This window comes from Schistocerca gregaria, unplaced genomic scaffold, assembly GCF_023897955.1.
Source record: "Schistocerca gregaria isolate iqSchGreg1 unplaced genomic scaffold, iqSchGreg1.2 ptg000632l, whole genome shotgun sequence".
Lineage (NCBI taxonomy): Eukaryota > Metazoa > Arthropoda > Insecta > Orthoptera > Acrididae > Schistocerca > Schistocerca gregaria.
The window spans coordinates 66,827-88,683 of record NW_026062018.1 but is presented as its reverse complement, the minus strand read 5'-3'; the positions used below and the strand labels follow the sequence as shown (position 1 = coordinate 88,683).

General features: G+C 54.2%; 7 protein-coding genes across 7 annotated transcripts; 5 read left to right on the top strand and 2 right to left on the bottom strand.

Annotated features, from left to right (window-relative positions):
* LOC126317441 (leucine--tRNA ligase-like) lies at positions 1-3,164 on the top strand. Its single transcript, XM_049993104.1, has 2 exons — positions 1-85; positions 272-3,164. Exon 2 carries the CDS (start codon positions 422-424, stop codon positions 3,059-3,061), a length of 2,640 nt encoding a protein of 879 aa, XP_049849061.1. The 5' UTR covers positions 1-85; positions 272-421; the 3' UTR covers positions 3,062-3,164.
* Positions 3,165-3,236: 72 nt separating this feature from the next.
* Positions 3,237-4,857, bottom strand: LOC126317442 (glutathione synthetase-like). Its single transcript, XM_049993105.1, has 3 exons — positions 4,748-4,857; positions 4,474-4,610; positions 3,237-4,401 (listed from the first exon to the last, which is right to left on the bottom strand). Exons 1-3 carry the CDS (start codon positions 4,850-4,852, stop codon positions 3,237-3,239), a joined length of 1,407 nt encoding a protein of 468 aa, XP_049849062.1. The 5' UTR covers positions 4,853-4,857.
* A 2,821-nt stretch (positions 4,858-7,678) lies between these two features.
* Positions 7,679-8,266, top strand: LOC126317513 (ubiquitin-like domain-containing CTD phosphatase 1; the record flags this gene model as incomplete). The annotated part of the gene is made up of 1 exon (XM_049993187.1): positions 7,679-8,266. A coding segment is annotated over exon 1 (588 nt), but the record flags the coding sequence as incomplete, so codon positions are not given.
* A 22-nt stretch (positions 8,267-8,288) lies between these two features.
* LOC126317511 (ubiquitin-like domain-containing CTD phosphatase 1) lies at positions 8,289-8,824 on the top strand. The gene is made up of 3 exons (XM_049993184.1): positions 8,289-8,370; positions 8,443-8,609; positions 8,669-8,824. Exons 1-3 carry the CDS (start codon positions 8,328-8,330, stop codon positions 8,822-8,824), a joined length of 366 nt encoding a protein of 121 aa, XP_049849141.1. The 5' UTR covers positions 8,289-8,327.
* Positions 8,825-8,847: 23 nt separating this feature from the next.
* Positions 8,848-12,095, top strand: LOC126317453 (exportin-2-like). The gene is made up of 3 exons (XM_049993118.1): positions 8,848-9,017; positions 9,099-9,247; positions 9,354-12,095. Exons 1-3 carry the CDS (start codon positions 8,933-8,935, stop codon positions 12,042-12,044), a joined length of 2,925 nt encoding a protein of 974 aa, XP_049849075.1. The 5' UTR covers positions 8,848-8,932; the 3' UTR covers positions 12,045-12,095.
* Positions 12,096-12,155: 60 nt separating this feature from the next.
* LOC126317510 (pre-mRNA-splicing factor syf-2-like) lies at positions 12,156-12,972 on the top strand. The gene is made up of 2 exons (XM_049993183.1): positions 12,156-12,531; positions 12,611-12,972. Exons 1-2 carry the CDS (start codon positions 12,156-12,158, stop codon positions 12,970-12,972), a joined length of 738 nt encoding a protein of 245 aa, XP_049849140.1.
* Positions 12,973-15,559: 2,587 nt separating this feature from the next.
* Positions 15,560-20,754, bottom strand: LOC126317478 (uncharacterized). Its single transcript, XM_049993148.1, has 4 exons — positions 19,562-20,754; positions 19,297-19,499; positions 19,135-19,219; positions 15,560-19,070 (listed from the first exon to the last, which is right to left on the bottom strand). The coding sequence occupies exons 1-4, from the start codon at positions 19,593-19,595 to the stop codon at positions 15,649-15,651; spliced, it is 3,744 nt and encodes a 1,247-aa protein (XP_049849105.1). The 5' UTR covers positions 19,596-20,754; the 3' UTR covers positions 15,560-15,648.
* Between the last annotated feature and the right edge of the window lie 1,103 nt (positions 20,755-21,857).

Sequence of the window (21,857 nt, the reverse complement as noted above, 5' to 3'; positions counted from 1 at the left end):
GTTGCAGACGCGCGGGCTACAGACCGCCGCTATTGGTCAGGGGTTTAGAGGCCATCTTTATGGGAAAAGGGTTTCGACAAGGCAGGTAAGAAGGGAGTACGGAAGGACATGCGTGAGAGCCGTTGACGCGTATGTCAGGGGGTGTGCACGCTTCTCTTTTTGGTCTACCTTATCGACTGAGAGATGCCGTCTGAGGGGGGGTGTGTGCGTGGAGCAGAGGAGACTGATATACAGGTTTTTGTGTCGACGCGCTTCTTTTTTTGGAGCCTAGTTTTGCATAGGACGCCGTCGTCTTCTTGACTTGCTGGGTGGTTCATACGATGCGACAGGCGTCGAGAGTAAATGGCAAGAGATATGGAGAGAAAAGGCGAAAGAAGGCCGCCAAGGGGGCCAGTTGAAGAGGCCGTTCTATTGCTTGTCCATGTTTCCCTACCCATCTGGTCTCCTGCATATGGGTCACGTTAGAGTGTATTCAATTAGTGATGCAATTTCCAGGGCGCGTCAGATGATGGGGTACGAGGTATTACATCCTATGGGATGGGACGGGTTCGGACTCCCGGCGGAAAACGCGGCGATTGATCGGCGCTTGCATCCGAGCGATTGGACAACAAAAAACATTGCACAAATGAAGGATCAGATGAACCGTCTGGGATACTCGTTCGATTGGGACAGAGAGGTAGCGACCTGTTCGCCAGAGTATTATCGGTGGACGCAGTGGATATTCTTGCAGATGGCCAAGTCTGGATTGGTTTACCGGAAGAATGCGCTGGTCAATTGGGACCCCGTTGACCAAACGGTGCTGGCGAACGAGCAGATCGATGCCCAGGGGAACAGCTGGAGGTCCGGGGCCAGAGTCGAGAAAAAGTGGATGAAGCAGTGGTTTTTGAAGATTACAAAATATGCGGAGTCTCTGCACGCTGGATTGGAGAATTTAAGGGGTAGGTGGCCGTCAGAAGTAATCGACATGCAGCGGGAGTGGATAGGTAGATCGGAGGGTCTAACTATAAATTTCAAGGTTGATAGAGAGTCGTTCGGTTCAGAAATCGTTGTAGACTCTGTTTCTGTATTTACGACTAGTCCAGAGACCTTATTTGGATGCACGTACATTGCGGTGTCTCCGCATCATCCATTGGCGGAGCGTTTAATGGCGGAAGAGAGGAGAGAGAGAGGAAAGGCGTTCGTGTGTCAAGTTGAGAAATTTTCTTCTGATCGTCCGAGTGGATTTTTTACGGGCGCCTATGTGATCCATCCGATAAGTGGTAAGAAGCTGCCTATATATCTGGCAGAATACGTTCTTGCCGAATATGCATCCGGCGCCGTGATGGGTGTTCCAGCGCACGATGCTCGAGACCGGGCATTTTCTATCGAACATCACTTACCGGCCATACAGGTATTGCAGTCACCCGCAGGCGGAGAGAAGGAATATGAGTTCTTGGGGGTACCTAACGTGGACATGGATAAATGGCTGTTAAAGAACAGCGAGGAATACAGCGGACGAACGGTTCCGGAGGTAAGGAGGGCAATTGAAGAAAGAGCAACTCTAGAGGGATGGGGAAAGCGGGATTTGGCCTATGCTCTAAGAGACTGGCTCATATCTCGTCAGAGGTATTGGGGCACGCCCATCCCCATTATCCATTGTCCTTCATGCGGTCCAGTAACGGTACCGGAAGATGAGCTTCCTGTAACTCTACCGGCCAAGTTTGAGGGGCAACTAAGAGCTGGGTGCTTCTCCCCCTTAAGTCGAGACCAAAGTTGGGTACGGTGCACTTGTCCGACGTGCGGGTGCCCTTCTGAACGCGAGACCGATACCATGGATACATTTGTAGACAGCTCTTGGTACTTTCTTCGATTTCCGGACTCTCAAAATAGCTCAAAAGCGTTTTCTCCCGATTCCGTTCGAAAGTGGTTTCCGGTGAGTCTTTATATTGGGGGTATCGAACACGCAATCTTGCACCTTCTGTACGCTCGCTTCGTGACTCGGTTCCTCCATGAGAGAGGACTGATTCCCGAACCAGAGCCCTTTTCGACTCTGCGCACTCAGGGCATGGTTCACGGAAAAACCTATCGCCTCCTCTCTTCAAGCCGCGTGGTTCCTCCGGACCAAGTCCAAGAAGCCCCTGATGGGACGGCGCGGCTCGCAGGCACCGGAGAAGTTCTGAAGGTGAGCTGGGAAAAAATGAGCAAGTCCAAATACAACGGCGTGGATCCACAAACTGTCATCGCCGCGTACGGCGCGGATACCGTTCGTGTCTTCTTGCTTTTCAAAGCGCCTATAGAACGCGTTCTGAACTGGGATGCGGCTCAAATCGCTGGCCCTTCGAGGTGGCTCAAGCGAATATGGAATGTCATTCTCCGGTACCATTGGCTCTGTTATCGAGTTTCCGTCGGTACAACATCTGATGCCAAAAATAGTAACGACACAACTGAACGTGTCAAAAGTGGTATCTCTCTGTCCAATTGGAGCCAGAAGCGCCGCTTGCATTCGGAGCTGCAATCTACAATTCGACTCGTCTCCAAGGACTTTGAGAGTTATTCTCTGAACGTTGCCATTTCTAGGCTCATGCGGTTCACTGGTCTCCTCGCCGCCGCGCTTCCCAGGCTCCCCGTTGACGTCTCTCTCGCCGCCGCGCCGCGTTCAGACGAGGCGGAGCTGCTTGATCCCGCGTTCGCCAGGGCCTGTTTAGAGCCGTTGCTCGTTTTGCTCGCCCCGATCGCCCCCCACTTCGCCTCCGAAGCCTGGCAACTTCTCCGCAGCGAGCTCGACGCCGACGGCACCCTGCGCGCGCCTCGGCCCTCGGAAGACATATTTGAGCAGAGCTGGCCCCAGGCGGAGCCGGAGCACGACCAGTCCGTGTCCGACGGACGGCCCGTCACGCTTTCTGTCCACATTTCTGGCGTGCTGAAGGGGAAGCTCGCGCTGCCGATCGACACGGCGCTCACCGAGCAAACTGCCGTACAACACGTAAAAAACAGTCCCAAGTTTCAAAAAATCCTTCGAGGAAAAACTATCAAAAAGATTGTTTACATTTCCAAAAATCACACTCTTAACTTGTGCGTATAGAGGAGAAAAAACTGTGCAAGCCGCCGTGGAGCACACGCGGTAAAAATAAACGCCTTTCACGTCGTGTGCCGCGGCGTCTGAAGGTCGAGATCTGTCTCTTGAAGAAGGGGTTCTCCCTTTCTCTCTTCCTTTGTTGGTTGGTTTTTTCTCTTCTAAGCGCTTCCTCTTTTTTCTTCTAAGTCAGAAGAATTTCGTTCAAAAAGGCGCGCCCGGAAACGATGCCGCCGTCTTCTTGGTGGGCTTGTTTCGACCTGAGAACCCAGCCGCCGTATCGGTTTATATAAACTTGCTTGTCGTCGGCCAACATGAAGCAAAAAATGCCTAGCTCCGACGAGATTTCGCCCGGAATGCAGGTGCCCTTCATGTAGACTAACGACCGCTGGAGTTGGGGAAAAATGCGTTGCATTAAAGTGTACGCTCTTCTATCTTTGGGTTGCAGATTTTCCAAAAACCGGACCATCTCCTCTCTCCAGAGTAGACTTCCGCCGCCCTCTCGCTGCGGTTTCAGCACGTATCCGTTCGGGTTGCTTCTGATCTTGTCCATCAGACTGTTCCACTCGTCTGGAGGAACGTCTAGCAGGAAGAACTGCGCGAAGCAATCTCGAAGTTTTTGGCACTCTTCGGCGCTGTCCAAGTACTTTTCCAGCACTTGTCCTTGCGACCATATCTGTTGTACTATCTTGGCCCCGAGAAGCTGATAGACGACGCTCGGACACTTGATAGCCATTGAGCGCTCGATCAACAGCCTCGTGTCCCAATCCCGGTAGCCTCCGTCGTAGTCCTCTAAGCGGTATCCCGTCCTGTAATAAACCACTCCTACCTCGTATCGCTCCTCCAATATCAGGGCGCGCGTGTTGGCGTCCAAACGGGCGTTCTTGGACAGCCAGCTGAATCCTCTCTGAATCATTCGAATGCGACACATGTCCCATAAAGAGCATATGAGTCCGTATTGGTCCATGGTGTTAAACTCCGTCTCTTCGACTATCATCAGCACCACCAGATCCTCCTTGCACTTCCCGCGCATGCTGCACCTGTATAGTTCCATCGCCTTCTGAAACGCCTCCGCGTACGCGCCCAACGTGTCGTTCTGCTGACTCTCTGGTTTCTGCATCTTCTGCCCCGCGCACTTCTCGGACACGTATCTCTGAAGGCGACCCACAAGCGTTGACAAGTACCCGAACGCCGCGCTGATCGTGTTGATTTCGACTTGCAGCATTCGCTCTCGCTCGAACATGTAGTCCGACCTGTGAATTCCCAACATCACTTTCTGAGCGTACCCGCCCTCGTCCATCACGTGCTTCAGCACCCACAGCAGCCTTTCTATCAACGGATCGCCCAAACTTCACTCGTCGCTCAGCAACGCGTCGTCTCGTCACACACACACACACACACACACACACACTTCCTCGTACTTTTCAAAAGCGCCGAACAGGAATTCGGAGTCCTGAGCCATTCGGTGGATGAGCTTGTTGAACAGCGGCGCCAGTTCCGCCGCCCGGTCGAACAGTTCCTTCTTGATGCTTTGGGGCACCAGGCTCACCGGCAGCGCCTGGCGTGGTCCGCTCGCGGAGAGAGCACGCAGCGGGTTAGGGGAGACTGCTTTTTGGGGCCGATCCGGCCCGGCGGCCGCCGAATTTGCGCCCGCGCGGGCCGCGGTCGTAGCGAAAAAACAAAGGCGTCGCGTACAGTACCGTCTTCGAATACGAACCCGTGGATCCGGGCCCATTTCCTTATTTCCTCCGACAGATGCCTTTGAGACAAGCCCCCGTACACCTGCTCTAGCTCGACCATGTCAAAAGAATGGCCGCGACGAACGGCCGTGGCCCGAGGTTTTTTTTTTGCTGTCAAGACAAAAAAACAAAAAAAACTCAAACCCCGGCGACGCGCCTCCCCGATTCGGCCGCTCGCGGGCCGGCTCGCGCCGCCGGGAAAAAAAATCAAGCGACTCTGCTCTCTCTATTACAAAAAAGAGGTCGCCCTATAGGGCGTCCAGCTCGATGTATCCGCGACTTGTGAGGATCGTCTGTCTGTCCATCTTTCCGTTGGCCAGGAAGAATTTGATGCGCTCCGGGAACCGGTTGGAAGTCGCGTTTCTCTCTATCCAGGGAGTCACGTACTTGAACACGGCGTCCTTTTCCGACAGTCGCAGCGCCGGCAGCAGCGCGTACACTTCGTTGCAGCGGTTCGACCGAGCCCACAAAATCCGGTCTTCGTCCCAGTAGTACTCCATGTCGCTCTGAGAGCAGTCGCGCGCCTTGATGATGAACCACTCGGCGGCCTGGTAGTATTCGCAGTGGGTTTTCGCGAGCAGCGTCGGGTTCTGTTGCGCTATTTGGTGGAACATGGCCTGCGTGGCGACATAGCAGTTCGGAACCAGCGATCCGGAGAGGTCGGTGTGGAAGAGGCCTTGTTCGTTGCAGAGATATCGTACCATTTTCTCTCTGTTGGCGTGGTCCAGGAATCGGTATTTCGAGGGGTACAAAAAGCATTTCTTCAGCGCGTTCCAACACTCCGCCTCGTTCATGTTGGGCAAGAACGCGTTCCCCCTGATCAGGCGAGAGCAGCACTTTGAGATTTGAAGTGCCAAATCCTTCCAAGTGCAGTGTTCCGACTCCGAATTTAGCCTTCTCGCCAGCATCCCGTTCACCATCCACACGATCCCGCCGGTCATCTCGTAGACTTCTTTCGCGCTTTGCTCGCACTGCCGCAGCGCCTTGTTGTCGGGGTAGGATTCCTTCAGCAGCAGCAGCACTTGCTTGATCTTCTCCTCGGTGAGGATCGGCCTCCATTCCACCGACACCGCCTCCTCTTGTGCGCCGCTCGGGTCGCTCCGGTCCTCCGAGCCGAGCGCGTTCCTCTGCTGGGAGTGAGGCTCGTAGTCGGTGTAGACCACCGAGCGAATGCCCCCTCGCTCCAGGTTCGTGAACCTTCCCAACAGCTGTTTGAAGTAGGGCAGATACGAGGCCGTTTCCTGCTTGTAGGCGTGGTCCACCAACAGCACCAACGACTTGTTGATGGACTCGCAGCTGTTCAAGACGGTCGAAATGATCCTCTGGGCCCTCTCGAACGGGTTCAGCCCGCTTTGCTCCGCCTGGTCCTTCGCGAAGTAGTTCGTCACTCGGAGTCCGAAGGACCGCTCCAGACTCCTCTCCAAGAAGTTGCTCAGCAGGTTGTAGATGGACTCCCTCTCTCTACTCAGCGACTCGAAGATGGTGTCGTTGGATATGGCTCTCGACTCCCTCTTGGCGTCCATCAGCAAGCTAAAGTCGAGGTACAGCGGAACCAAGTTGCCGCAGTTTTCGACCAGGTGGTCCCGCAACTCCAGCAACGTCGTCGTCTTTCCAGACTTGTTCGGCCCGTAGAGCGTGACCACTCGGCTCCCGGATACCACCGCCCCCTTCAGCCTCGAAAAGTGCTCCTGCTGCAACAACGTCGACGGATAGAACAGGGTGTCCATGGAAGACGTCACGGGCGCGCCGTCGGTCGCGATGGGAGAGAAATACCCCATGTACATCATCTGAAGGTAATAATCGAACCAACTCCTCCAATCCTCGACTTCCAACATCGCCGCCCGTCGGGCGTCCACCGACGCCGGGTAAATGCACATGGCCTCTCGAATCTTCGCCTTCTTGATGGGATCGAGGTCCAGCTCCTCCCATTCCTTGGGGTGCGACAGCAGCGTCTGGAGGTCCTTCAAGTCCAAAAATCGGCCGAGCTTTCCTCTCTCGAAGAACGAGAACACGATCCCGCAAGAGCTCAACCAATCGTACGGGCGCCTCCTCCTGACCGACGAGAAGCTCCGCTCGCGCAGTCGGCGCTCCGCCGCCGTCGGCGACGCCAGAAGCGGAGAACACACGACGGCGCCCCTTCTGGCCGACAATCCCCAGCCCCGTTCGCACCTGGAGGCCGCTATGAACGCACCCCTAGAGCCGGCCGGCGACTCGCCAAACTTCCACCCACCTCCAGCAGTCGAATAGCGCGCCCTCGCGAGCGCCCTCTCGCTCGCCGCAGCGAGCAACTGAGCGTGTAGACGAGACAGCATTCTTGTACCTGAAACTTGAACTGTCTCTTTTGAGTAGCGCAGCGCTATTTCTGCGCTCGCCACGCTCCAGTCCGCCTCACCATAGATAGGGAAGAAAAAAAAGTGGGGTGCGTTTACCAATTTAATAGGCGACGACGCACGTCGCGCGCCCCCTTTGCGCGACGCGGGCGCGACGCGCCACACTGCGCGGTCGACGAACTCCGGCTCCGGGGGCGGGCCGCCCCCGGTAGCGCGACGGAGGCCGTTGCTCGCGTTTGGCAGCATCGCGCCCGCGTCCCTCTCCGTTCGCGGCGACGGGGGCCAGAAGTTCTCGAGTTTTCGAGAAAAGCGTTGGCGGCCCCGTTTTCGCTCAAGTTTGACAGGCGGGTCGCGCCTGAGCGAGGGCGGCGGCAGCGTCGGGGCGGGTCGCGCCGAAGGAGGGGTGCGCGCCGAGCGCCTCTCTACGGGCGCGCGCCAGGAGGACGCGCTCCTGTTCGGCGCGCCCGCGCGGCGAGGGGAGAGAAGTCCCCCCGGCTGCGGTTTTTTTAGCATTTTTTTTTTGACGCGCGTCAAATCCGGCGCTTTGCGTGTACGCGATGGGCGAGTTCCGAGTCTGCGTGCGGTGGTGCGGGGACCGACACGAGCTGTCGCTCTCGACGCGCTCGACCGTGCTGGACCTCAAAAAGCTCCTCGCGGACAAGACGGGCGTGCCATGTCACAGGCAGCGACTCGTCGGCCTGCTCGGTCCGCTGGGCGTTGCGCCGTCTTCGATCGGCGACGAGACGAAGCTGTCCGAGGTGAGGATCGGGTCCGGAGACACGATCATGATGATCGGCTCCAGCGAGCCGCCGGCCAAAATGCCAAAGTGCGCTTCGGCCGGGCAGACGACTCAAGAACGCGCGTCGCCGAAGGAGAGAGACGCGCCCGGCGCCCTCGAGGAGAACTATCGAAAAATCGAGTCGAGAATAAGAACCTACCGGTTCGAGCAGCTGGCGGAGCCGAGAAAGGGAAAGAAACTCCTGGTCTTAGACATCGACTACACGCTGTTCGAATGCAGGTCGTGTGTGGGGAATGCGTCAGAGTCCACGAGGCCGCATTTGCACGAGTTTCTGGCCGCCGTTTACCGCCACTACGACATCTTCATATGGTCGGCGACGTCGCTGTACGTGCGGGGCCGGGCGCGCGGGACGGAGGGGGGCGAGGGACTGACGCTTTTGAAGGAAGACGGTCAGGCTCAAAGTGGAGATGATGGATATGCTTTCCAACGAGGAGTACAGAATTTGTGCGCGTAAGTTACATACACACGTATACACACACGACGAAAGGGAGACGGTCTGATAACGATGCGTCTGTTTTGAAGTAATGGACCAGAGGGCGATGATCACGATGTATGATCCGAAGTACGGCGGGGTTTTCGGGTCGAAGCCCCTGCAGCTGATATGGTCCAGATACGCCGACTTCTACGGCCCTCACAACACGATCATGGTCGATGACGCGAAGAGGAATTTTGTCACGTCTCCCCAAAATGTACGTTTTATTTTTTTTTTTTTTGCGCGGACGCAACTTGACACACGTGCGAAAAAAAGGGGCTGAAGATATCGGCGTTCAGAAGAGGGGCCGCGGGCCGCGACGCGGACGCGGAGCTGGCGGAGCTGGAGAGATACGTGCTGGCGATTGCGGAGTTGGACGACTTCACTCACCTGAAGCACAAAAACTGGAAGAGATATTTGAATATCAAATAAATTTTTTTTTTGTTCCTGCCCGTAAAGATTTTTTTGCGCGAACGGCGATCAGTTTAGACCGTGAATCGCGCGCACTTTTGGCTCCGGCGGGTAGTATTTCCTCTAAGAATGGAGCCCAATGAGAATAGCGTGAAGCAATTGGCGAATGCGCTGGAGGTAATGGCGTACGGCGACGCGCCTTCGCGCAAGGAAGGTACGCAGCGGGCGGCGAGGGGCGGCGACAGAGGCACCACTGGTCTTTGCTGACGGTTCGCGCGTTTTTGATTTTCTCAAGCGTCGCAGTGGCTGGCGAACGCGGCGGACCAGCCGGGGATAGCCGCGCTCTACGTGAGACTGCTGGCCACGGAAAAGTTGCCCGAGCACACCCTGCGCGCGGCGGTGGTGCAGTTCTACAGCCTGATAAAGAACAGCTGGAATCCGGAGGTACGAAGGACCGAAGCGTCGCGACGCGCCTTGACGGGATAATTTGTTTGTGTGTGTGCATGTACGCGAACCCGCGTGGGTCTGACGCGCGCCGCTTTGCCCGCAGGAAGAAGCGCCGCACCCCGAGTTGGTGGAGAAGGACAAGGAAGCGGTTAGGGCGAGCATACTCGAGATGTTCCTGTCGTGCGGGGACGACAGGATGAGTCGGTGCTTGTGCGACGCGATAGGGGTGATCGCTCGCGACGATTATGTGTACAAGTGGCCCGAGTTGTTGCCGAAGTTGAGGGGCGTGCTGTGCGCGGAGGACAAGGTCGTCAGGAGGAAGGCGCTGAGGGTGCTGCACCAGGTCTGCAAGCTGTACCGCGGCCAGTCCATCGGGAACGAGGTGGTGATGAGGATGCTGAAGGTGTTGGAGAACGTTGCCGACAGGGTCAGGGAGATGTTCGCCGCGTGCGCATCGAGGTTGGAGAGGGTCGGCGACGACGAGGCGGCGCTGGAGGAAGAGTTGGGCGAGCTGAAGTTGTTGTTGGAGGTCTTTTACTCCTTGAACGGCGTCGACTTGCCCAAGGAGTTTTCCGAGTACATGGACTTTTGGATGGGCGAACACCACCGCTACATATCCATGGACTGTCAGTACGAGAGGCTGGTCCTGCGCGACGACGGCCAGAGCCCGGGCGTGCTGACTAGGGTGAAGAGGGCGGCGGTGAGGAACATGTCGATGTACCTGAGGAAGTACGAGGACGACTTCGAAGAGTACATACAGGCGTTCGCGCAGGACGCGTGGAAGCTGCTAGAGTGGGTGGAGGGGCGCGGGGGAAAGAAGAAGGAATGGGCGGATTCGTTGGTCATGGCCTCCATAGAGTACCTGACGCGGGCTTCTCAGTCGTCCAAGCACGCGATGTTCGCGGACATGTCCACGCTGAGGGGGCTGTGCGTCGGCGTGGTGGTGCCGAACGTGTCCATGTCGGCCGAACTTTACGAAAACTTCGAGGGCGACCCGCTGCACTACATCGAGATGGACATGAAGGGCGCCGACACGCTGACGAGAAGGCACGCCGCGATGGACCTGGTGTTGGGGCTGAGGAAGCACTATGAGTCCCAAGTGACGGAAATCGCGCTTTCGCTGATACAGGATATGTTGAAGGAGTACGAGCAGAATCCAGAAAAGTCCTGGATTTCCAAGGACAGCGCGATATACCTCATCACGGCCATTTCCGCCATATCAAGAAACTATATAAAAGGTGTTTTGACCATCAATCCGTTGGTTCCCTTGAATCCTTTCTTTCACCAGTACATTTTGCCCGAACTCCAACAGGACCGCTGTCTTGCGACCCCCGTCGTCAAGGCCGACTGTCTGAGATTCGTGGTCGTCTTTTGGAGACACTTATCTATAGACTGGCGGGACTCGATGATCCCGCTCATCCTGAACTGTCTCAAGAGCCAGCACGTGCCGGTCGTGAGCTACGCGTCCATAATTCTAGACGCCATCGCCACCTCTAGAGACCCGCAATCCAGGATGCACTGCGTCCCCATCGACGCCGTCTTGCCGCACCTTGAGTCGATTTTCGGCAACCTCTTCGCCGTCGGCCAGGGATCCGCCAAGCCGGCTCTCACCGAGAACACCTACGTCGGCTCCGCGATCGCCCACCTCATCTCCTACTCCAAGTCGCACGTGGTCCCCTACGCCGTCCAATGCCTCACCCACCTGACCAACAAGCTCTCCAGGATCTACCGAAACCCGATCTACCCGGACTACATCCATTACCTCTTCGAGGCCATCTCCAGCATCATCAAGACCCTCGTCGTCACGGGCAACGCGTCCGTCTTCCAGTCCGCCGAGACGCACCTCCTGCCAGCCTTCCTCGTCATCCTGGGCGAGGACATCATGGACCTCACGCCCTACGTCTTCCAAATCGTCGCTCAACTCATGGAGGCCAAGCGGAACTCCCCGGACGCCCTCCTCACCCAGTACGGCAACTACTTCCCCCAATTCACCTCGCCCACCTTCTGGGAGCGCGTCGGCAACATTCCCGCCCTCACCAGACTCCTCGTCGACTACATCCACTTCGTGCCCGCCTTCGTCGCCGAACCGACCCGCCTCAGCGCCGTGCTGGGCATCTTCAACAGACTGCAAAAACGGCGCGGCTTCCAGCAGTACAGCTTCCAGCTCGTCCAAGCCATCTTCGTGTACATGGACCAGGCGTCCTGGAACTATCACGCACTCAAAATATACCACCTGCTCCTCGACAACCTGGGCAACAACCACCACCGCATCTCGTACGTGCACCCGTTCATCTCGTTCGTATCGTGTCTGTTCTACGCGAAGGGCGCCTCCTTCGTGCTGGAGCCCCTCGAACTCGTCAGAAAGGACTCCTCTCAACTCGTCATCAACCTCTTCGTCGAGTCCCTCCCGACCATGCCCTATCGCTACTACCACGACGTGGCCATCGGCACCGTCGCCTTCCTCTCCGACCCCATCTCTGTGTCCCACTACGAGCCGTCGTGGCTCCCGCTCCTCTGCTCGGTCATATCCATGCTCACGGCCTGCAAACTCGCGAAACTCGAAGACGAGAAGCTCGGGTTCCAAGAAGCCTGGACCGGCGAATTCTCGAAACTTTCCTCCTCCGACTCCCCCATCCACTGTCCGATCCCCCCGGAACTCGACGAGTGCGTCTACATCTCCAACCAGCTGAAACAACTCGCCTCCTCGAACCAACTCCTCGCCTCGAAAATTCAAAGCATCTACTCCACAGACCTGTCCGCGGGACTCCAGGAAATCATGACGAATAGAGCCTAGTCTTCCTCCCCCGACCTCGGGAAACGCCCCCCCCCCCCGGGACCACCTCGCCTCGCGGCTTTTTTTTTTTTTTTTTTGAAAAACCATTTTCTCTGTACAACGCCTTCCGCAATGGAAGACCTCTTCTCGGACGCCGGCGCGCGCCGCGACTCGCCCAAGGACGCCCCCCCCACCACGGACTTCATAGACTTCGACCGCTCCGCCCTCGCCTCTCTCGAGCGCCCCTCGGCCGGCCCCGAACCGCCCCCCACCGCCTCCTCGAGCCGCGCGGGGCAGCTCCTCCTCTCGCTCCAGCGAAGGAAGAACGAGGCGAGCGCCAGAGTCAAGCAAAAAACCGCTCAAGAAGCCGAGGAGCTGCTCTCGCCCCTCGCCCCGCAAAAACCAACACACCAAAACGCAGAAAAAAAAAACGACCGAGACGCCCGACTTCGCGAGAACAAAGACCAAGCCGTCAAAAAGAAAAAGTGCAAAAAAGACGTCGGATTCTGTTCGTACACCCCCGGGCACCACCCCGCAAATAACTCGCGCTCTCCCCCACCCCCTCTAACCCTCACCCTCTCGCCAAGTCCTCGACGACTCCACCTTCGCCGCCTCCTTCAAAAAACGGAGCGAGGCCGTCCAGTTCTCGCCCTCCCAGTACGAGGCGCAGCGCCTGGCTCTCGGAGACGAGGAGTTCTACGCGGGCGCGGACTCCCTGAACGTCCACCAAACCAAGCCAGACGACGCCCTCGTCGAAGAAATGGTCCAAGAACTGCAACAACAGCAAAAACGAAGGGAGAAGTACCACCGGAGAAGACCCTACAAGGGAGAAAGGGACATCACCTACATCAACGAAGAAAACAAAAGGTTCAACCAACAACTGGAAAAACACTACGGCAAATTCACCAGCGAAATCAAGGACAGCCTGGAAAGAGGCACCGCTTTGTAAAAAAAAAAAAAAAAAAAAAAAAAAAAAAAAACATACATCGTCCGCGCGTGTTTACTGCGGCTTCATGGCCTCGAGGACCCAGTGCCTTGAAGAGGCCGGCAGCCTCGCCGCGTTCTTCCTAAGCACGTACCTCAGCGTTCGCACAGCCATCGCCTGCTCGAGCGAGTCCGGAGAGCCGGACGAAGCACGTCGATGAATGAATTCCCATATGCACATACACACACACACCACGTCTTTCGCCCTGAGGTAGACGAGGCAGTCGGATATGCAGTCCATGATGGGGGGACTCCACTTCGCTCTTCGCAAAATCCCCAGCACGGAGTGGGTCAGGTCCCGCACGGACTCATCGACGACGTGGATGCCGCTGGCCTCGATGTTCCAGTTCCCGATGACGACCGCCAGCAAACTTCTCACCACGTCCATACACCGATTCAGCTGGGCTGGAAAACCGGATATCCACTCCAGCGCCCTAATCCAGACCGGACTGGACAAAAACGTTCGTTCGAAAACTCGATCGCACTCGAACGTCGTCTTTTTGGGTAGATGCTCGGCGTACTGGTCGTAGCGAGGAACCGTCCAAGCCGAGTGGACCGCGGACAAGAACGTACTCGTGAATTGCTCGCGTCCGACTTCGGCGTGACACTCGGCCACTTCGCACGCTAAATGCAGCAAAAACAAATTGGCGAACCAGTCGCGAGATTCGCCTCCCGAACCGCTCGACTCGCACCGGTGTAGCGCATTCGAACGTTCCAACCTTGCGCTTCGGTGCAGCGTCTCCGCGATAAAATGCCTCAGCAGCGACTCATCGCTCCTCACTATCTCTAATATCACCTCCCGCAGCAAATAGAACTTCTCCGCTCTAAAAGGCGCCGCGCTCTCTCCAAACCCCGTCCACTCCCATCGCTCTGACGACGCGTCAACCGCCAGCGCCTCGACACGCTCCTCCAACGCCAACATAAGCTCCATGCGTCTGTCGGCCCCCACTCGTTCCAACGCCCACTTCAACACCTCCATCGACCTCCAAACCACCTCGTAACTCCCCGTCCTGTCCAGCTCCGACACAACCCACCCCAGCGGCAAATACCGCAACAACCCACCTCCTCCGTGCATCCAGTAACTCAGCACCCCTCCCAACACCCTCGCCACGTACTCCGAACGCACGCGCTCCTCGCAAAAACGACGACTCACCTCTCCAAAAAACCCACACGCCGGCTCTCTCTCCTCCCCCTCCCTCAACCACAACTCCTCAAACCCCGCCCACATCACGTGACTCATCGCCAACTCGTCCCCCGCCTCAAACGCCAACCAACACCGACCCTCCAACTCACTCTCTCCTCCACCACACACGCCCCCAACCCATCTGCATACACGCATACACACACAGTGGCAGGTCAACAACCAAGCATAACGCTCCGACGACATCGCCCTGCTCACCTCCCTCGAACTCACCATCTCTCCCAACATCTCCAAATGCGGCCCTCCCCCTCCTCCAACCACCTCCCCCAACGCGTCGCTCGCCAGGCAAATCTCCGCCTCCCTCACTATCCGCGCCATCCCCTCCCCCAACCTCTTCTCTAACTCCTTCCCAAACAAGTACGCGTCCACAACCCCCTTCTTCAACAACCACAACCTCCTGCAAAACCTCCTGCCGCACTCCTCAAAAACGCCCCTCTCCACCTTGCAAACACACAACTCGTACATCGCACTCACCAACTCCACCCCCTCTCCCCCCCTCTCCCCCCCTTCCCCCTCCTCCTCCTCCTCCTCCTCGCCCCCCTCCACTCTCCTCCTCACCATGTACCCCACGCACGCCCTCCACAACCGCTCTTCCTCCAGCCACCCCAACATCCCCACCACCCCCTCCCACTCCCCCCCCTCCACCCTCCTCCTCATCGCACTCCAATAACACTCCGCTATGTACTCCTCAAAATACTCGCACGCATACCTCAGCACCAACGCCGCCCCCCCACCCCCCACCTCTATCAGCCCGCGTACCATCGCCTCCGGATACAACATGCATAACGCCGCCAACAACACGCACTCTCCAACCCTCTCCCCACCCACCCCCCACTCTCTCAACCCACCTGCCACCACCCACCCCTCCCCCCCCCCAACTCCCCTCAACCACCCACCAAACAAAAAACTCGCCACTCTTATCACCTCCCAACACCTCTCACCTCTCATAAACTCATTCACCACCCCCCCCAACTCCCTCGCCACCTCTCCTCCACCCTCCAACTCCAATAAACTCTCCCTGCACCACTTCGTGTACAAAAAACCCCTCTGTCAGCACCACTCAACCCTTTACACACACACACACACACACACCCCGCGCCCCTACCTTCATCCCGCTCCCCACTTCCTCCGGCACGCCCAACGACTCCATCAACCTTCTCACGCTCCACTCCTCAATGCTCTCCCCCACCCCGCTCTCGCTGCACCACCTCTTCCACCCCTCACTCCCTCCCCCCTCCGCTCTCTCCCCAAAACCAACCGTTATCGGCGACGGCGACTCGAAAGACCACTTCTCCCCCTGCTCGAACCGAGACATCTGCCCTCACACCCACCCCTTCTGCCAACATTAACCTTTTTTTTTTTTTTTACACACCAAAACACAACCCCCTTTATATACACACATCGCCACACTCTCCGCACCCCCACCCCAACCCGCTCCACTCACTGCTCAAACTGCCTGTTTATAACCTCCAACCACTGCAGCAACCTGCGCACCCTCTCTCCTATCGGAATCTCGTGAATCCGATCAAAATTCGGATATACGTGCCCAGGAAACACCAACACCCCCCCCGCATCAATCGGCACCCGGTAGTTCGGAGCTGGCGCCACCTTCGGATGCTCCGTCTGCGCCTTCTTCAACACCCTCTCCAACGCCCCCAACACGCTCCGGTAAGAACTCGCGTTCGCGCCCTTGTGCGCCGGAGACAACATCCCAGAAGATGACGCGTGATGCAGCGAAATAGTCAACAACGCGAAAATGTTCGCGTCGTCCGTCGTCGCCAACGTCAACGCCATCCTCTCCAAATGCGCCTCCGACGTCAGCACCTCAAACATCTGCTTGGGAATGTGCCCGAGATTCAACCTCGCACATGTTCCATACAACGTCGTCATGTACAACACCTGCGGAAGCGTGTATGGCTCGTTTTCCGGAAAACGCTGAGACGAACCCAAAGAACCCAAAATCGACACGTGGTGCGGCAAGGTAAGCATTTCCTGCGCCAACTCCGGCTGCACCCTCGAACACAGCTGCAAAAACTGCCACATGCTCTCGTAACTCAGTATCCGGTCCCCCTCTCTGAAAAACTGAAGCAGCACGCCGCACACCAAGTTGAAATGCAACTTCCAAGCCGCCCCAGGGTGAAACCGCAGCACCGACACAAACTGTATGCCCACCAAGGAAACCATCGGATTCGGCTCCTGCATCATGTATATCGCCTGCAGCAACTTGGACTCAGAGTCCACCGCCTTGTCCTCAGAAGGCGAACTGTACTGCAAAAGCTGGTATATAAACAAAATCGCCGCCCCTCGAGAAGCAGACAAACAAGACCCACCAGACCTGTCAACTGAAGAATGCAAGCAATTCAACACCAACTTCGAAACCGCCGGCCTCGACAGTATGCGCCGCGCCTCCTTCCCGTTAATGTATACCAACGCGTTGAGAAAATTGATTAGCGCCAACCTCATCTCTGGCTCCCGCACCGACTTCTGCACGTCCTCCTGAGCGTACAACCAACACTCCAAACAAGGAAGATACTTCTTGTATATGCGGGGCGCCGATATCTTGTTCGACGACTCCTTCTGATAGAGGTACTCGTACAACAGCAACTTGGTGACTATCTGCGCATGGAGAAGCATGTCGTCGAAGTCCAATGACCTCATAATGATGGGGAAAAGATGCGTCAACAAGCTGGGCAACACCACCGACGATGAATAGCCAATCAGCCTCGATATGCAGTACAACACCTGCGTCGTCGTCAACCCCACTGAAGCCGCCTTCTGGCTGCCTGTAGACCTCAGCGCCGTCACCAACAGCCGGATCGCCGCTGAAGAACTCGCAACGTTGTGAATCCAATTCAAATACTTGACGTCCTCCGCCCTTATACCATTAATGAACATGCTCATCTCCATCAAACTCAACTCTTCAAGGCCGCCGTTGGAATGATTCCATATCCATGTCAGCAGCTCTTGAGGAATCACAGATCTCTGCACGCAAGGATAAGACGGGGAAAGCGTCAAAATCACCCCAACCCTCACCCTAGACATGGCATCCACCAAAAACTGATTGGCCTGCTCCAAACTCTCTAACCTCGGGTCGTACGACGCCGCCCACATGTAGGCCAACCTCAGGAGCGACTTCGTGTCCAAGGAAAGCACGTTCAACGAAAGCACCGCCCTCTTCAACCCCTTTCTGGAGTCCCCCCCGCTAGTTATGCTCAAAACTTGATAATCTTCGTACATGGTCGCCCAATACAAAAGGTCAATGATCGTCGTCTGCACCCCAGGCGGCGCGCTCTTTGCTCCAACGCACAAAAAGCTGAGCGACTTGTCGAAGTCAAGGGGCGTAGCGGTCGTCGCCATCGAAAAACTCGACGCGGCAGAGTCGGTTCTAGACAAAAGCGCACTCTCCCAAGCGTCCCAATGCTGATCCACCATGTAACTGCTGTCCAATATCGATAAAACTTCCACTATCAATGTTCGGATCAACCCAGACGCCTTGCTGCTAACGCCAAAACAACTGTGCAGCGTCAGCAGACTAGACAACAGGTGCATTTTCAAACTCTGCTCCACCCACTCTATCTGAAGCTCAAACTTCGAGGAACGGGTAAGCTCTCTTAAATAGCTAATAAACAAAAAAACAAATTGCTCCGCAGCCACTTCGTCGTAGCTTAGTTTCGGAACTCCGCCGAGGAAAAGAGGTGTAATCGTGAACGTAATCAAGAACTGGTATTCAACAATAGAAAACGGAAGGAACGCTATAATCACAGCAAGAATGCCATTGCTGTTCAAGTCGATGTTGTCGAACAATTTGAAAGACGCAGATAGATCAAAGATCTTTGAAATGTCGTCTCTCAACACCGAGTTGTTTGAAACGTAGCAGGCGATTAAGTCGGCTGCCACATTTCTAATCTCGTTTTCGTGAACAATTGGACCGAAAAATTGATCTACCGCGTTACAAAACACGTCGACGTCCAGGGACGCTGCAAATGCAGGAATTTGAAGAATGCTTTTCAAAAATGGAATCACCACCTTCCACATTTCTATGTCTTCGCGGATATGCAAATTCAAGAAGGAGGAAAAAAGGTCGCCAGATATCAAGCAAGCGCGCTCGATGAATTTGTATTCTAACATGCTCAGGGCTATTATGCACTGCGTAACCATGCGAGTGACGTCCGAAATAGGCTCGTATCTAAGTGACGCCAGCAATTCGACCAGGAATTCGACGCAGGTATCTTCGATGAGCATCTGACATTCACCTTCCCCAAAGTCGATTTCCTGTAACACAATCTGCAATGTCAACAACTTGACGTTGATGTCCTCAGAGAGCAACTTCATGTTGAGCACGTGAATCAGATCCTGAGTACATATTCTAAAAGTTTTCACCAGACTAAGTATGTGCGACAGAAGGTTGATCTGAAGGTCTATCAGCTCACTGGACGAAAGCTGCTCGACCAGAGAGGCAAAATACGTCATAAGTTGCGGCTCTGGCGGCGCGTATCTAATTTGACAAAGAATATACATGATCAACGCCCGCACACCTTCATTTGACAGATAATACACATCATTTACCAAATAGAGGATAGAAGGAAGATGTTCTTGTTGCAGGTATGAAATAATTTCAACTCCAGGCATGTATTCTGGCGCCTGGCGAATCACTTTGCATTGAGCAGCGTTTAAGGGTTCGAGCCATTTTCCCAAAAGTACGAGAATGTGGGTACAAGCTTGCCAAGGTCTGCTTCGCAGTTGCGAGGTCAAAATATTCAGTGCTGGCTTGATCAGGAAAGAATCTAAAATTACAGCTTTTATGTGCTGCAGCAACTCGAACAAGCGATCTATCTGAATTGGGTCCGTCAGAGTGCAGAGTCCTAAAAAAAAGACATAAGTAAGAGCCTCAGGAGGGACTGCCGAAATCGAATCTTTAGCACGTACCGTCTATCGCGTAGCGTAGCAAAGATATGGTCACATCCGTGTCAATGAAAAACATTTTCAGTACTTCGGAGTTGTGGGCCAATATCTTTGGGATCGAAATTAGCATAAAGGCGCCTGCGTACAGAACAAAAACCAAAGAATTCAAGAATTTGGTACACGTACTTGGTTCGCCTGAAGCAGCAAGTTATTCTTGCTCACGTTCAGCTCATTTGAATTAGACAAGGAATAGATCGCGCACTCGAAACAGAACACGTCATTTTGTTTAGGGTAATCTGCCGCATCTAGGCCCGTCACAGAGTTCACCGGTTTTGGATTCACTATAAAAAAATGCCGCTCTCTCCAATGAATGGCATCTAGGACATAACCTGGAAAATGAATTATTATACAGGACGCTCAGACACCAACTACGTGTGGAAATTTGGCATACCTATTTGAAACCTGCAGTGGTCTATGCTCTGCATTTAACCAACAAAATGATAGAAGTCAATCAAGAAAAAGTTTAATTGTACCGCATCTGTGTAAGCACATGATTGTTTGATTCCAAATTGAAATTCATGCATCGTGTCATAGGTGGGATGTATTTGAAATCAACAGGTCAGTCCTACTATAGAGGGTGATAGCTTTGGCTGTTTACTATCTTTTGGAACGCGGCAAAATTTCGACCTTGTACCCTGTGAGTACAAGAATGCCAGTGGAGTTCTGACTACAGAAACACAATTCTGAATTGGTTCGCCCAAGTCTTGGCTTCCTTCTCATTTGAAAGATGCACTTCCTAATATTCGACTCCGTTGCATAGAGGTTGTAAAAGCGTTTAAATCATCGTAACGCGTAAAAAAAATAGGAATCGTTGCGTACCAGGCATTTTGCGGGCTCGGTAGGTCAGGCATGGTGCAGTCACCACCAAGTGCGACTTGACTCTTTTTTGCGCGAAAACGAGCTATAACTTATCGAGGACCAAAGGTTGGTAAATCCGTCACACAATGTCCTTGGGTAGGAACTTTTTCTAGAAAAAGTGTACCGAATTTTTTGGAGCAGTCTTGAGGCACAGTGGAAATCGGGGGCTGTGGAAACGAATATCAAGACGCGCAACATATCTGAAGTTATCGTGTTCAGTTCTCCGGTGGCTAAGAAATGCAAAAAATGGGCTTTGAGAAGCGTTGGAATGTAAACTGTTCAAGAAAAATATTCAGGCATTTCGTAGCTAGGGAGGTTCGTCAAAGATGCTGGGGTTCTCGGAAGGGCCGAACGAGTGAAGCAAAAGCCGGTAGGAACGCTCTTAAGCATACGCATTTCAAGAGGATTGTTAGATCCAAAGCCGGTGAGATCCTAGCCCCGCTGAAATAGAAGTTTCAAAGAAACAAGCAGAACAAAAGGATCGACGGATGTACTACTTAGGTAAGTTGTCATTATTTGGTCAAAGTTGAAGAGGATTTCTAAAATCTCAGTTAATTTGACCAGGAATAAACGTATTTGTTCTATGACGCATTATAGCTGTTCGATGCATATATCATCAAGAAGTTGAATGTTCCTTAAAAAAGTTTTAGTTTGCTTTGTGATACGTTTTCCTCTAAAGGCCAGCATATTGGGTTCGAGCAAGTTGATCGGAATGTGAGAGCATCCAATCAAAATAAAATTCGATGAATATAAAAGATGATGTTGACAGTTCTATGCGAAGGGATCAATCTATAATCTCCACAGCTCTGTTTTTGGAATGGCCGTTTTTGTATGGAAAAAACGCAATCCTTGATTTTTTTTTGAGAACCAATGAGTCAAAAATATTGAGTACACGCTCTATGATAATGATTCTATATGCAGAATTGTCGGGCGTGCGGGTTGCCAAGTTGCTCGCGTCGATTTTGCGTTTGGAGATGTTGCCGTGAGTTGTCAAGATTCGATGTTGCATGAACACGCGTCTCGTGCAGGCACTGAGTGGATGTTAGGCTCTGAAGCCCGTCAAGATGAATTTCATTCAGGGCGAACACTGCCCGTTTTGGCGGTATCATGAGGCGTCCTGTCTTGAACAGAGGACTAATAGTTTCTTGACTCGTACTGATTGCACATTTTCAGGTGAAAAAAATGCGTTAATTACCGGAAGTTTGTCTATTACATATGCCTCATTTGCACAGATTAAAACAGAATCAAGTTGTAGCACCGATCGGTCCTTTTTTTTTCCAGTACCAGGTTCTGGCAACGCGCGAAGGAACCAGCCATATCCATAGAGGGCAAGCCCAACAGGCCTGCGAGAGGATAAAGAAGTCCCATTTGCAAAAGTAGCGACATAGTCGAAATAACGTGTTTTGAGGGCGGGCCGAGAGAGAGAGGGAGCTCCGAGTAGGACCTTAAATGATGATGAGTTTTGGTACAACATACAAAAATGAGGTGCATAAAGAGGTGTTGAAGCGCATCCAGTTTTATATTTCATGTCTAGTGGTGTCTGTTGTCCAAAATAGACGCCACAGGGTATTTCTGGAAACATCTATCTCATCATGTGCACGGTATTTCTTTTTGTGCTGCATACAGTAAAAGAGACGAAATGTCTTCCGTTGAGAGAGTTTTAGGCGTGTTAGAGGTGCGTGTTGAAGAACACATGTGTTGTAGGGATGCTTTGGCAGGTGTTGGAAGAGAGTACTGAGGGTTGATAGGAATTCAGCCATGCGAGACGAGCGAAGCGCAGCTCTGTGAGACGCGATGATTAGAAGGAGAGCGTTTTTGAAAACATGGGA